Source organism: Typopeltis vanoorti, chromosome 3 (assembly GCF_054136105.1).
Source record: "Typopeltis vanoorti isolate ZY-2024b chromosome 3, IOZ_Tvanoo_1.0, whole genome shotgun sequence".
NCBI lineage: Eukaryota > Metazoa > Arthropoda > Arachnida > Uropygi > Thelyphonidae > Typopeltis > Typopeltis vanoorti.
This window is the reverse complement of record NC_143551.1, coordinates 148,908,174-148,923,443: the sequence shown is the minus strand read 5'-3', so window position 1 is coordinate 148,923,443 and position 15,270 is coordinate 148,908,174. Positions and strand designations below refer to the sequence as shown.

Sequence of the window (15,270 nt, the reverse complement as noted above, 5' to 3'; positions counted from 1 at the left end):
TGATTTGCCAATTAACTTGATGGTTTTTGCTGGTAGCATGGAAGGCCAATCCAGATATGTATGCTCGTTTTTTTTCTCCACATCTCTGACATTTTCTTTTATATAGATTTCTCCAGAACGTTTTGTCTTTTCAATGTACCTGACCTAAAGAGGATAGTAAGATAATATGATGTCTGATCCAGTGTAATAAAAACTAAGGCCTAATATTAACCCTGCAGAGGTCGCAGTCGAAAAAATTGCAGCTTAGGTCGCGTGTATCCGAGAGATGCATTCATTACTAGTATGTGCTGAAATGCGATAAAACTTTAAAAAACACTGCAAATATAATACATGATGGTTTATTTATTTTCAGCACAGTCTAGAAATTATTGAACAAAGAAACAAAGGGGGAAAAACAACTAAATCAATACTATACTGACATCAGAGTCCGTGGTATCTCTCAGATACAATTTACTATGAAATATCACTTTCGCATTCAACTCTGCAACCTCTGCCTTGTAGTCTTGAGTAACATTTGCTAAATCTCTTCAACATCTGATGGATTATTCAATCGATATATTTTTTCAGCCATTTTCAACAGTAAATTAAAAAAAAAAAAAAAAATTAAACTGGTACTATACTGACATCGGAGTTCGCGGTATCTCTCAGATACAATTCACTATCAAATATCACAAACCTTTACATAATACATGTTAAACTAAACTGATGGCATAAACAGTGCAGAATATCACTTGTAATATATGTATGCACAGCTAGTCATGACCTCCAAGCTATAACTGGATATGTGTAAGAATATTTATATTAAAACAATTTGTTTGTATCTGTCAGATCAGCAGCGACCTTTGCAGGGTTAAATCAACTCTGGGCAGCATACATGAGATCTAAGTATTAATGAATTAGGCAATTAGACAAAATGTTATATCCTGTAACAACGACCTATGCTCATGGTATCTCATTCCTGCATTCAATGTCTATTGAATGAATTTTTAAAAAAAAATGACAATTTGTTATTTAGAAATCTCTATGTTAATACCTCTTTATATTTGTGTTTACTGTATCAATCTGAAGTAGTACGCAATATTGTTATATGAAATTAGGCATAGATTTATTAAATTGTTCTACTTTTTTGTACATGATTTTTTGCCAGTATTAATTTAATAATTATAAATACTATAAGCCATGTAAATATAAACTCCATACTCAAATTCCTGATATATACCCTCAAGGGGTGTACAGGATATGATAGTTCTATATGAAAAATTACATCATTACTAACTTCCTATCTACAATTTTCCTCCAAATCAGTCTGTTACCTATCAAGACTATAACATTATCAGATCTTATATTTCTATCTTCTAAGGCACTTTTTACTATATCAATCCACCTATATCTTGGTCTTCCTCTGGGCCTTTTTCCTGCCAACCTGGCAGAGAACACTTGTTTTGCTAATCTTTTCTCTCCCATTCTGTTTAAGTGATCATACCACCTGAGATTAGCTCTGCTAATGCATTCCTGGAAAGAAACAAAGGGGTAAAAAACAACTAAATCAATGACAATGTGAAGTTCTTTCCTAATATCCTTGTTTTTAATATGATATTGGCATTGATGCCATCTGTTCATGCCCCTAATCTTTTTCAGGACTCTCAGATCCATAAGTTAAAACTGGTTTGAACACTGTCTTGTATACAACTAATTTATGCACATAAAAAGTGCACATAAAAGATGCACATAAAACAGATTTCTTAAGGGAAATGATTTTCTGAAGAGATGCCAGAACAATGACATTATTCCCAAGTTTCTTAGAATGAAGAATCATATCAGAACAAAAAAATCCAATATAATTTGCAAAAGAGCTTCTTTAGCACTGCTACAAGAAAGAATTTCCAACCATGGAAATTCTGTTTCTAATAATATAAATCACTAATTTGTATTATTAGAAACAGACAAAGAGCTATATGCTATCATTCAAGTTAAGCACAAAATCTTCCAAAAGACGTTGGAATTTAATAGATAGACTGATTGCAACTATTGTGGAATAACTGGCTAATAAACAGAAGATTACATTAAAAAAATTCAATAATCTCTTAAAAGGCCTGGTTGACCAAGTGGTTAGTGTATCCGCTCTCCAGCCAAGAGGCTGCTGGTTCGAATCCCGCCATGGATATGGATGTTTGTGATTGTCTGTGAAAATACTAGGTGGTGGTGATGGTGGTGCAATAGATGGTGTTGGTGTAGATGATGATGATGGTAGTTGTGGTTCATTGTAGTTGGGGGAGACGGAGAGTTGTAGAGTAGGCACCCTCCCTCGATGAATCTTTGACTCCTTAGAGGTGTCACGTAATAATTATAATAATAATCAACAAACCATTCTGCCCATAGAAAAATATAGTAATTATTCTTCATATGTTCTTTCACATACGCAGCAGAGTATACTAGCCAAAGGGTTCAATGTTGCACATAAGAACGCAGCAATTTTAATCCATTTTAAACCACTATTTAAATATTTCATCTAGAAATATTTCCAGCACTGTGAAAGATCTTAAAAGAATGAGAGCATCTAATCTTAAAAGCTGACAAAAGAAATACTACTACTGTTTTAGATTCAAATAATTATATAAACAAAATGGATGATGTACTAGACAATACCAACACATACAGGCAATTAAATATTGATCCAACCTGGATGATTGATAATAAGGCAGTTTAATAAGAGATCTTTGTAACTTTTACAAAGAGGTCAAAGAATGAATTGCTTCAAAACGTCCAGTTATTGGAATATGCTATGGAATAACCGGATCCACAATGTGGACATTCCCATCAGACCCATAGTAGAAGCAAGGTATTTGCTGACACATTATCTCTGCAAATATCCAACTTACTAACACTGCACGTTGGAAAAACATCATCTTATACATATGTATATATATATATATACCTAAGGGTTTCATAATGCGGTATTCACTTGGGAGATTGTGAAACATGAGGAATATTCTGTCAAGAAGGGGTATATATACATGCAACTACAAGGCAGCTGATTATGACAAGCTTTGGATGAAGCTTTAATCTGTGCCATGGCATAACACTCTGGAAGGGAAGGATGCTAGTGTTACATGGGAGATAGTTAAGGAGCATCTAGAGGAAGCAGTATTAAATTGTATACCTAAGGTAAGGAGGGTTAATCAGGTAGGAGCTAGATGAATGAGTTAAACACAAGCTTCAGAAGAAGAAAATGCTATGGAGGATATATAAAGAGAAAAGTTAACCAACAAATTCGTGAACAGTACAAAGCTCAGGCAAGGAAGGCAAAATCAGATTACGAGAAGAATCTAGCTGAGCAGGCCAAAGGAAATCCCAGAGAGTTCTTTCGTTATGTGGTAAGTAAGAGGAATAATGACTGTGGAAGATTAACCTTAATATGTGACGATGGTCACAAGGTGACAGGAACAGATAATATAGTTGAGTTACTGAGTGACCACTTTGCAAGGGTATATCATCCAAGTGAGGTTGCTGCTTTAACATGTGGCACACGAATGTGGAATAATTGTAGGTTGTTAAGATATTGCAGAATCTTGATTTTTACAGATATTGCAGAATTTTGTTTATACCAGAATCTAAGATATTGAGATGTTTTTATCCCATCTAAACCCACAGCTCAGATCTTGCAAGAATATGCAAGAGAATTGGCAGTGCCTCTGACTAGGCTCTTTAATTTAAGTCTCAGCTCTGGTAGAGTTCCAAGGGAGTGGAAAGAGGACAAAATAATTCTCTCACATAAGGGAATGTTTTAAGACTGCAGTAGCAAATTATAGACCAATCAGTATCTCACGCTTGGTGATAAAAGTGCTGGAAAAATTGATCAAAAAGAGAATACAAGAATGGGTAGATCAGAATATGATACTGTATGAGGAGCAGCATGGTTTTGTGAAAGGTAGGTCATGCCTTAGTAATTTACTAACTTTTATAATAGAGTAACAGCTGAGTTGGATAAAGAAAATGGCTACTTGGTGATTCTGCTGGATTTTGCAAAGGCATTTAACAGAATACCACGTGGAATTCCATTATGCAAATTAGAATAAATGGGGATGAGTATGGAACTGATTATGTGGATAAGAGGGTGGCTATTGGACAGATATCAAAAAGTGGTATATAGAGGGGCAGAATCAAGGCAAACACAGGTGACTAGTGGTGTACCACAAGGTTCAGTGCTGGGACCATTGCTGTTTAATTTGTACCTAAATTATATAGGAAATAACCTGAAAGGAAATATTCACTTATTTGCTTATGAATCAAAATTAAGTAGAGTAATAGTGAATGAAGACAATGTGGAGAGCTTGCACAATGATTTAAATAGGCTGTCATTATCGGCAAAAGATAATGGGTGTCAGTTTAATGTGGAGAAATGTAGAGTTATGGATTTTGGAATAAATAGATTACAAGCTGTTTACTCCAGGAAATAGATGAAGCTAGAGATTTACGGTAGGTGCAGGGGGGGGGGGGTAGACAGAGAGTTAAAGATTAGATGCCATAATGCTAAGGTAGCCCATAAGATTACTTGGCTATTGGGGAATACATTAACAAGTTGAGAGAGCCTTATAAAGAATAATAAGGCCTGGATACATCCATATCTGGATTGCTGTGCTCCGGTCTAATCTCCTGGGTTTCTTGGAGATGAGGAAGCGATGGAGAAGATTCAGAGCCAAGCGACCAAGGTGGTGAGTGGTCTCCAGAATGTTCCCTCTGAGGATAGATTGAGGGTGTGTGGATCGCAGAGGTTGGTTGATAAGAGAAAGAGAGTGGATATGATAGAAACCTTTAAATTTCTTAAAGGTTTTATGGGATTAATGCAGGGTAAATGTTTTAGCACTTGTCTAGAGGGAGAAGAACAAGGTGTCATTCTCTGGAAGTTGAATAAAGGTATGGTTAGAGGGGGGGGGGGGGATGAAGACTAGATATTTTGCTTGGAGAGTTGTGAATGAGTGGAATGGATTGCCAGAGTCAGTCGTAAATGCTTTGTGTGTTAATGGGGTTCAAGGAGAGGTATGATAGATTGTGTGGATAGTTTGGGTCTCCCGTGATTAATCTTTGGACTCCATGGAGGCACTCATATAATAATAATAAACAAAATGAGAAAAAAACATTAAACTTAATCTCACATGTCTACTTTGGACATAAAACTTTTCACCAATGTTTCAAGACAAGAAACAATCTCAATTTTAGATGTTTTCTCATCTGATACTGATAAACTTTTTAAACATTGCCTAGAGAACACCTTCTTCAAATTCCAAGGCCATTATTTTGAACAATCTAAAGACTTAGCAATGGGTGCAAGAATTTTGCCATACCTAACGTAAAATGTGAACAATCAGCTATTGAAAAATACCATACCAAATCAAGATTATCACAGTGATTTGTGAGCAGTGTTTTCATCATTTGGCCATACTCAGAAGAATCTCTTCAGAACTTCAACTTCCTTAATGGTTTAAATCATGAAATCCAATTTATATCAGAGGTAGAAAAGATAGATTCATTTCCTTCTTGGATGTTCTCATCTCATTTGGAGATCATAGTAATCTTGCTTTTGAAGTATACAGAAAAAAAATTTAGTTCAAGTTAGTATCTGCATGTCAGTTTCTACTACCACCCAACACAAAAATGGAGGATCATCAAAACATTAAAGCCATTGCATTATCAAGAGATGATAAAATAAACTAGGAAACAATTTATATTAAAAACGTTCCTCAAAAAATGGTTACATCATCAAAACTGTTAATTATGTACCGAATAAACTACCATATATCAAGAACATCAGAGACTTCTTCTTCTTCCTTTCCAGGCATATAGTAGACCCAAAATCTATTAATTTTGGGTCTACTATACGTTTAAGTTTATATGCTAAGATTTTTGCATATACTTTATAACGGGTACTAAGTAAGCTGATTCCACGATAATTGTTACAATCAGATTTGTGTTCTTTTTTTGTAGATGGGAATAACTATTGCTTTGGTCCAATCTTGGCATTTTCCTTCTTTCCAGATCATATTATAAAAGTTAAGTAACCTGAGTGAGAATTTAAGTCCTGCATATTTGATAAGTTTCAAGTTTATATTGTCTTCTCCTGGAGCCTTTCCTGTTTTGCTTTGGGTTAATGCTTCTGTTAATTCTTCTAGAGTGATGTTTTCCAAGTTATCAGAGATGTTTACAAAGTATAGTTTTCTGTTTTGAATGTTTTCATCATACCATAGATCTTGGTAGTGATTTTGCCATGTTTCTATTTTAATGGTATCTATATCTGCTTTTTCTCTAGTTTCATTGCTTAGATCTTTGAGGATTTTATATGCATTAGGTCTTTTGAGCATACAGTTTCTCTCTAATTTTGTTACAAAATTGTTCCATCTGTTTCTGTTTATTCTCCTGCATGCTCTTTTTGCTATTGCTTTTTTTCTGTTGTATTCGATTTTTGATTCTATTGTTTTTAGGTTGAGCCAGTTTTTATATGCTTTTTTCTTTTCTTTAATAATGCATTCAGTTTCATCATCCCAGTCCCTAAGGCCTCTTTTTCTTTTCCACTTTTTCTTTGTTCCTAAACTTTCTTTTGCAGCTTTTGTCATTATGGTTTTTAGGTTTGACCATTCTTCTTCTATGTTCTGATTTTGTTTTATACTTGTCATCCAGTCTTTAATACTACTGTCTTTAATACTTTTTCAAGTCTTTAATACTACTGTCGTCCAAAAGTCTAACTTTGAAAGATTCAAAATTTCTATTTTCCTTGTGCATCAGAGACAAAATAGCAAAATTCCTAAAAGAACATAACCTAAAAGTTGCCTTTCTCTAAAAAATCTCCATGGTGTTAAGATCACCAGAACATCCACAAAGAGACCAAGAGTTTATAAAATCTGTTACAATTGCCATGTTTGTTACATTGGAACAGATGGTACATTTTGGGAAAATCTTTTCTAAAAGAACATGTCAGTGATTTGGAGAAAAAAACAAGCATATAAACCTGGATTGGCCTTTCACACTACCAGTGAAAACCATCAAGTTAATTGGCAAATCACAAAAATATCATATAGAGAATTTAATGCAGTGGTATCTTGCTAATCCGAACTAATAAAAACCGTGCTTGTTTGGATTAGCAAATTTTCTCCCAAGAGACAACAATAACTAGCGTTTAAGATAAAAATAATCAGATTTTAATGGTACATCAATTTAATTCTGTAAATAAATGAAGTAACTGATAGAAAAAAAAGCTACTGTAATGTAAAACTTAAAAAATAATACAGTATACAAGTTTATTTTAGTAAAAAATTTAGTTTGTACCTGTATTGCTGAGGATTCTGATTTAATAAAATTGCATACTTCAGTACATAACTTAATTTGCGTAAAAAAAAATATCACTTTCTTGTACACAACACAAAAAAAAGTTTCACCAAATAACACAAGTAAAAGTTTTTTTATTTCTTTGTAAAACGGTCACTGATTTTCTTTTGCTTCTTGGAAGCTAAACTTTTTTTGAATGCTTCTTCTCAGAGCTGCATTAGCAATAAAATTTTCTGGAATGGCATATCATTCTGGTTAGCCCATTCTATACACATATTAAAACTGTCAACTGGCTCTTCATGTTTTACTTTTTTTTCTTTGAGTTCTTTATCATCATCATCGTCTTCTAATTCATTCTGCAGCATCATATTTATAATTTCAGCATCTGATTTGATTTCGTTAAATCAAAACTTTAAAAATAGTAAAATAAAAAATGAAGTTAATAAACAATAAAACTGTCACTTTTAAAATTTATCTGAAAAATAAAATCGCACTTACTAAAACAATCGATAATCATTCACTGAAAACTTACAAAAACACAAAACAATAAACGACAACTCAGACAACGTTTCATTTCAATAACCAAAGAAAAAATTAGCATTATATACAACCAGGCTTTAGGCTAAGTCGTTGTTATTGTTGAAGGAATGTAAAGATACACAAACATTATGCAATAGTGGTGCTAATCAGTTCATTAATGACAGCCGTGATTCATGCCGACAATACAGTACATACTGTACAGTATAAAAAAGCAAATGTGAACATTTGCTTTTTTATATCACACAATAAATCAAAATAGGCCTCTAGCATAACCATACAATCAACAATATGAAAAAAATACTGTACTGTAATAATAATAAAATACATAATAATAGTTAAAATAATAATTATTAAATAAAAATAATAGTACACAAAATAATAATACGTAAGAAATAAAACTTTTTTTTCTTTCAAACCGCAGTTCTGATTACTGGAGGATTCGGACTAAAGAGGTTCATATTAGCGAGATACCACTGTACTTAGGTACACAAGTTTGAAGAGGCTAGGAGATTATATGCTTTCCAACCCAATGTTAAAAAAAAAAAAAATGCCATATATTAAGTCAACTCTGGGCAGCATATATCTGCATATTCATGTAAAAGATCTACATATTGATAAATTAGGCTATGAGACAAAACATTATGTCCTTTAACAATGACCCATGCTCATGGTGTCCCATTCCTGCATTCAACATCTGTCACATGTTGAATGAATTAAAAAAATTTGACATTTTGTTATTTAGAAATCTCCTTGTTAGTCATTATCATCATCAAATTCCTGACATGTACGCTCAAGGGGTGTACAGGATAGTATGATATCACTACATGAAAAACTTATATCATTACTAACTTCCTGTCAACAATTTTCTTCCAAATCAATCTGTTATCTTTCAAGACTCTATCATTATCACATCTTATATTTCTGTCTTCTAAGGCACTTTTGCTGTATCAATCCACCTATATATCTTGGTCTTTCTTTGGGTCTTTTTCTTGCCAACCTGGCAGCGAATACTTGTTTTGCTAATCTTTCCTCTCCCATTAAGTGACCATACATCCTGAGATTAGCTCTGCTAACATATTGCTGAATGCTGACAGTGCCAAGTCCTTTCCTAATATCCTCATTTTTAATATGATATTGACATTGATGCCATCTGTTCATTCTCCTAATCTTTCTCAGGACTCTCATATCTGTAATCTCTAGTTTGGTCAAGTGTTTTATTTCTAACCCAGCTCTCACAAGTTTTACATAAGTTAAAATATCCATATAAATTTATTCAGCTTACTTCCTACCATACTTTTATTGATTCTGTTGTCTATTTCCATATTTAATTTACGATATTCACTAAAAATCATGTCTAAGTAGCTGAAATGTTTTACTTATTCTACAAGTTCTCCATTCGCGATGCATTTGATATTTTCAATGTTTCTATTTTCATTGCCTTTTCTTGTTATTGCCGATTTTCATAGGAAATTTATTACAACAGTTATTCAATTTAGTCAGAGAATCTTGCAGACTTGTAGATTTATTTAAAAGTACAACATCATCTGCATAAAGTTAAAGAGCTGAGATTGTTGAATAATGGTGTGGGGATAATATACATCCTTGTCTGATTTTACATCAAACCATCTTCCTGTACTTCCTTCAATTCTAACTGCTGACTTACAATTCAAATAAAGACTAAGTATTGCTTGATATAATGCTCCATTGACACCATATAACTGTAGCGTTTTGAATAGCTTTTTTCTTTGGCACCTTGTCATAGTCCTTTTGCGGGACTAAGAAACTTAAATACAGATCTTTGTTATATTCTCACAATTTCCTCCATTGACACCATATAACTGTAGCGTTTTGAATAGCTTTTTTCTTTGGCACCTTGTCATAGTCCTTTTGCAGGACTAAGAAACTTAAATACAGATCTTTGTTATATTCTCACAATTTCCAACTATTTGTTGTCAAGTTAAAATCTGATCATGACAGCCTCTATTTGGCCTGAATCCAGCTTGTTCTTCACCATTCTCCCCTTCCATAATTCTCTACTGTTTCTCAAATATACTTGCATAAATCTTGCCAGTAGGGAAATACCTCTGTAATTCTCACATTCAGTTTTATTTCCTTTTTATATATGGGTACTATGAGCTCTATCCAGTCATCTGGAATTCACCCCCTCTGTCCAGGCCTTCTGAACTGTGCAGTGCAGCCACTGCAAGATTCTTATACCTCCATACTTGAGCATTTCTGGTTGGTTATCATCTACTCTCGCTGCCCTTCCATATTTCAGGCTTTTCTACTTCAAGTATGGATATGTATTCCAGATTGCATGCCCTTCGAGTGTTTTTACCACTGTGCTGTCGATGCTTGTTTCATGTAGCAATTTTTCGAAGTAATTACTCCATACATCAAGGATATCTTTTCTCCGGTTTTCATGTCATCTTTATCATCTTTAATTCCTTTCACAGCACTTTTTTCTCCATTTCTGAGCTTTTTCAACAGCCTCCAGGATATTATGCCACCTTCCTGATATTTATTTTCTATGTTCTTACCAAAGTCTTCTCATGATTGTTTAGCTAGTTTTACACAGTGTTTAGCTTTCTTACATTTGTCTCTGTATTCTCTAAGAGCACAAGCTAACTTATTCACCATTAACTTTCAATATGCTTTCTTTTTCTATATTGCCCCTTTAACTTTCTGTGTGCAGCATGGAGTTCTGATTTTTCTATCCTTGCAGACAACCTCATCACATGCCTCTCTGGTTGAATCAATCTATGTTTTCTTCAGGGCTTGGCACTGAATCTCCAAAGTTTGGTTTCAGTTTTCAAACTCTTTCATTTTTTCTTGAATAATGTTTGTGTATTTTAATCTACAGTTCACATCTGAGAGCTGATCAACTTTTATTCACTTTAAAACTTTCTTACATGTTATTCTTTTCAATATGAAATTCAATTTTATTCTGCTCAAGACTAAATGGTGATCACTTCCAATTTCAAATCATCTGTATATTTTAGTCCTGCACCAGTGAGAAAACGTCACTATCAATATTTGCAGAGTCAATGAGACTTCTAAAAATTATTATTCCTTGCATCTTCTCTCCATGTAAATTTGTGCACATTTGAATGTTGGAACATTCTGTTAGTAATCACCAGTCCATGTCCTGAGCAGAAATCCAACATTTATTTCCCATTATTATGAGCTTTGCTCTTTTCTCGGAATTTTCCCCAAATATTTCTCTATATCTGACAATCATTTCCTACTCTATTTAGATCTCCAACAAGGACCAACTTCTCCTTTTTCATTTTGTCAGTTGCTTTCTCTGAAGCCTCAAAAAATTTCTCCACTTCAACCTTAGTAGAACCTTCAGTGGGACCGTTGGTACAAATGAGTCTCATTCTCCAGTTTCCCCATTCTGATATTTGTCCACATCACTCTATTTGATATTGCTTGCCATTCAAGAAGGTTATCCTCATATTTGTGTTGAATGCTATAGCTACTCTTTTGTTCCCCTGATTGTTATTTCCTGAATATAACATTTTGTATTTATTGCTTAGAAAGATCTCACCAGTTTTTGTCTTTTTTGTTTCAGTCACCCCTATTATGTTGATCTGGTACTTATCCTCTTCTGCTAGTTCCATTTCTTTGCCATTCAGGCTTCTTACGTTGATAGTATGGTACTGATCTTGAACTCTGGTGATGTTGTGTTGGGCTGTGTTTCAGGGTTTGTTCCAGTAGCTGGCTTTTCTGTTTGCCCTGGTTCCCCGGTGAAAGCAACGGGGTTCTTTCACCAGGGAACTAAGAAATTAAAAATTCTTGTTTAACCGGGCGATGTCCCAGCCAGCATGAGATTATGTCATATTGTACCATTATTTTATATTGTGGTTTAAGTCAATAAGAATACAATTTGGTCATCTAAATTCCAAATTGCTAGCCCATCCTTGTTCGTTCAGTATCCAGGTAGATACCTAACAGGGTGCACCACAAATAGGTGAAGATTGGAATGACTGTTTTTCTTCTCCTGTTAGTTATCTATATGTTAACACTGCCTACAGTCTCAAAATGTATTATCCACCACATCTTTGCCTTCCTGCTGAAATGTCTATACTTGTTGGTTGCAATTCTGTTGTCATCAGTAGTCGTTTCCTTCATTCTGTGCTCTTTCCTTCTCGAAAATACAGTATTACTTATGTTCTATCTCCACCTCCGTTAGCCATATCTTGCTAATTTTTATGACTTTTGATGGAATTGTCATTAATATAATTTTAAGTATAAGTATTATATGATATTTTCATTTCATAGTCAAGAATAATGCAGTTGTATTTAATATTAGTGATAGCAAGATGGTGAGATAGTCTAATTTTGCTGTATGTGATACTTTAAAAGATCCTAATTTGCATAAAAGATAGCATGGGGGGAGGGGGTAAACTCTGAAGGTGAAGGTTTCAGAAATATTAAAAATCATTAATAATTCAGTATCTTTTAAATGTACTTTTATGACTATATTTGTATTACATTCCCATTTTAATATTCACCTAATTAACAACACTAATTATCCTTTTTTTAAAAAAAAAATACTAATATACTCTCATTACTAACATCAACTAATCCTTTCTGCTTCTAGGTGATGGCGAGTTCGTTGGATGGCAAGGTAGGTGAATTTTTACTTTAGATGTAAATGCTAAAAATACGATAATTAAAATTCCATATTTGAATTTATATAATGTGATTTATTTCTTTTGTCTTAAGAAAAATTCCCAGTTTTCCATTATCTGTGTGCAGGTATATTAATAGAAATTATCACCATTATCTATTTTCTGGATTCAAAAGACAGTGCACCAATCCACTCCTTTACTTTCCCATACACTGTTTCTGGGAAAGCACTCTTCTTGTGCTGTCTCTCTCATATCTTATCTGATAAGGTTCTCAGATTCAGAACAGTGGTTTTATTCAGTCATACTGCTTGATCGCACTGTAGATCATCATTCCCTTAGTCTGTATGCATAATGTACAAGCCACAGCTCCAGAATTATGCTGTTCAGTCTCTTGTTCAAATCTTACCATGTAGCAGTTAGCTAATGTGGGAAAAAGAGGACTACCCATTGACGTATCCTCAATTTGTTGATAAAGTTTGTTTTGGAATGTGAAGTCAGAATGAATGACATTCAAATAGGCTGACAATATCTGCTGGAAAATCTTGCTTGAGGAAGTTAATTGTTTCATCTAAAGGAGCATTTGTGAATAAGGACACCATGTTTAGGCTAAACAATAAATGTGATTTATCAATTATCATCATACACAATACATTCCTATACATTATCACCTACTTTGAAATTTCCCTAAAATTTCCCTTTTTTTTCTCAAAATGTGACTGATTTGTGCATTGTAGCCCATATTGTGTTCAAATAGTCTTATAGGCTAAAATCTAATAATTAGCTAACTGAGAATTCAAAAAGATGTATTTCAGTAGCACAATTCTTCCTTTTCCTGCCAGTTAGCAGTCTTATTTCCTGGTTTCATTAGCCTTCTTGAAGTAAGCACAGATGTCAGTGACACTTGCCAGTTGCAGCCGTTTCACAGCCAAAGATAGAACAGTTGCTTGCTCCCCGTGTCACTCTATTCTCTATGAGATTACTCTAGTCACATGACCATGGTTTCAAGACAGCTGCTGACTACCATTTGTATATTTGACATTTATTTATTTTTAGATGTTTGCTTTTGGTATAATTTCACCCCACATTTTGCTTGGTGGTTATTTATGATGAGCTTGTCATATAACAACATTTGAAGGTTCTCTTGTTAAAGCAACCTGTGGTGAAGTCGGTGCTTTCACAACACATGCGCGCACACACACACACTTATGTAGTTCATATGTATGCAATGTTGCTGAAATTATTTGTACATCTGTGTGACACAGCAAGGTATAATATGCACTATAGGTGGGTGCTATTCTGAAAATGGGAGATGGTTTCAGAGTTAATGGACTTCTAGTGGTGTGCTGTCATAAGCTGTTACTTTAGTCATGACTCCATTTGTGCAACTGCAATGCAATAAGAGCATTCAAAATTCCTGGATTTGCTGTCTCTAATCGGTTATTAGTGGAATAGTTCTCTCCCATATTTTTGATAAATTAATACAGCTATAGTTATTGAGGTTTGGGAAATGTTTCATTTACCTTGTAATTCTATGTGCACTCTGGTTCTTTACTATAATCCTGTGTGAAGAAGTATTTAAAGCAGTTGGTCAATTTGCCTCTGTGGTGGATATCAACAAATCTTCTTGTCTGTCCATAGTAAATCAGTTCATAAATGTGAGGCATTTTATATACTCCCAGATGTGATAGAGGTGAGTTTGTCATTGGTAAACATAACGGTTGCTAGTTTGATATGTGATGTGCAGCTTATATTTATCAAACACTCTATCTTTTTAAATGTGCCCTAGATATATAGGTGAGTGATCATTTTGTTGCAGTCTTATGTATTATGGAGAGAATTTAGTAATGTATCAGTTTTGTAGGAGTTATAGCCATTGGCAAAAAAATGTGTAGCAAAAGTAGATAAGTTCAATGGCAACATCTGCATTATCGGAACAGATAGCCCTGGTTCTCTGTGTTAGTGTTGTTTTAGAATGTGATGCCATGATTGTCTGTGTGAATATCTTCTAGTGCATGTTGGCTTTCTATGAATAGAAAAAGATAATGAACCGTTTGAAAACTTGAGTAATGTATCTTGGAAGGATAGGCAGCTTGATTTTTTTCTATTATGATGTATAGTTTAGGGTGTTGGCTGCTTAAATGTGCTAAAAATGTAATTAATGTGTCTGGACCAAAAATCCAGATAGTAAACACCTGATCAACAAGCCACAACCAGTCCACTTGTTTGAGTGTTGTTTAGTTCTCTAAGTGATCTCTTCAGGAATTGACTAGTGTATGTGATTAACTAGTGTTTAAAGCTACCACTATTCCTTATATCGAGGGTACATCCAAAAAAAGATAGCCAGAGTGCTTAAACTATAAGCCGCACACCACACCACATTCAAACCACACATCAGAATAGCAGCCCTTGTCTATTCACCTAAGAACATACTCTATACTCTGTTGTTTCTGGGAGTGTAGGAAGTGCCTCATTACTTGTGAACTGGCTTATTATGGACAGACAGGAAGCTCTTTTGACATCCTGCCTGAGCAAACATTAGAAATCAATTTTCTACCATCATGGCAAGTCAGGACTTGCAGACCATGCTTTAGATACCATCACAGAGAGTTTTATGGAATAATACCATAGTGCTACATAGCAGTCATTAAGTGGAAGAGATTATTGGAAGCTAGCAGCATTGAAACACTTCTCCAGCTCAATTTATCAAAAGTCTGGAAGATAGTCATTTTAACACTAAATCTTACTTAACACATATAAACTTTTTATCCAGTAG

At 34.2% G+C, this 15,270-nt stretch overlaps 1 protein-coding gene across 5 annotated transcripts in view; it reads left to right on the top strand.

Annotated features, from left to right (window-relative positions):
* The window catches only part of LOC150108648 (single-stranded DNA-binding protein 3-like), a 511,764-nt gene that overhangs the window by 204,486 nt on the left and 292,008 nt on the right, over nt 1–15,270 (top strand). For 4 of the 5 annotated variants that reach the window (XM_090416119.1, XM_090416120.1, XM_090416118.1 and 1 more), the window contains exon 10: nt 12,467–12,493. The exons of the other annotated variant lie outside the window; for it this stretch is intronic. In XM_090416119.1, coding sequence (XP_090272245.1) covers nt 12,467–12,493 — 27 coding nt within the window. The remainder of the gene's footprint in view (nt 1–12,466; nt 12,494–15,270) is intronic. 5 annotated transcript variants of the gene reach the window in all.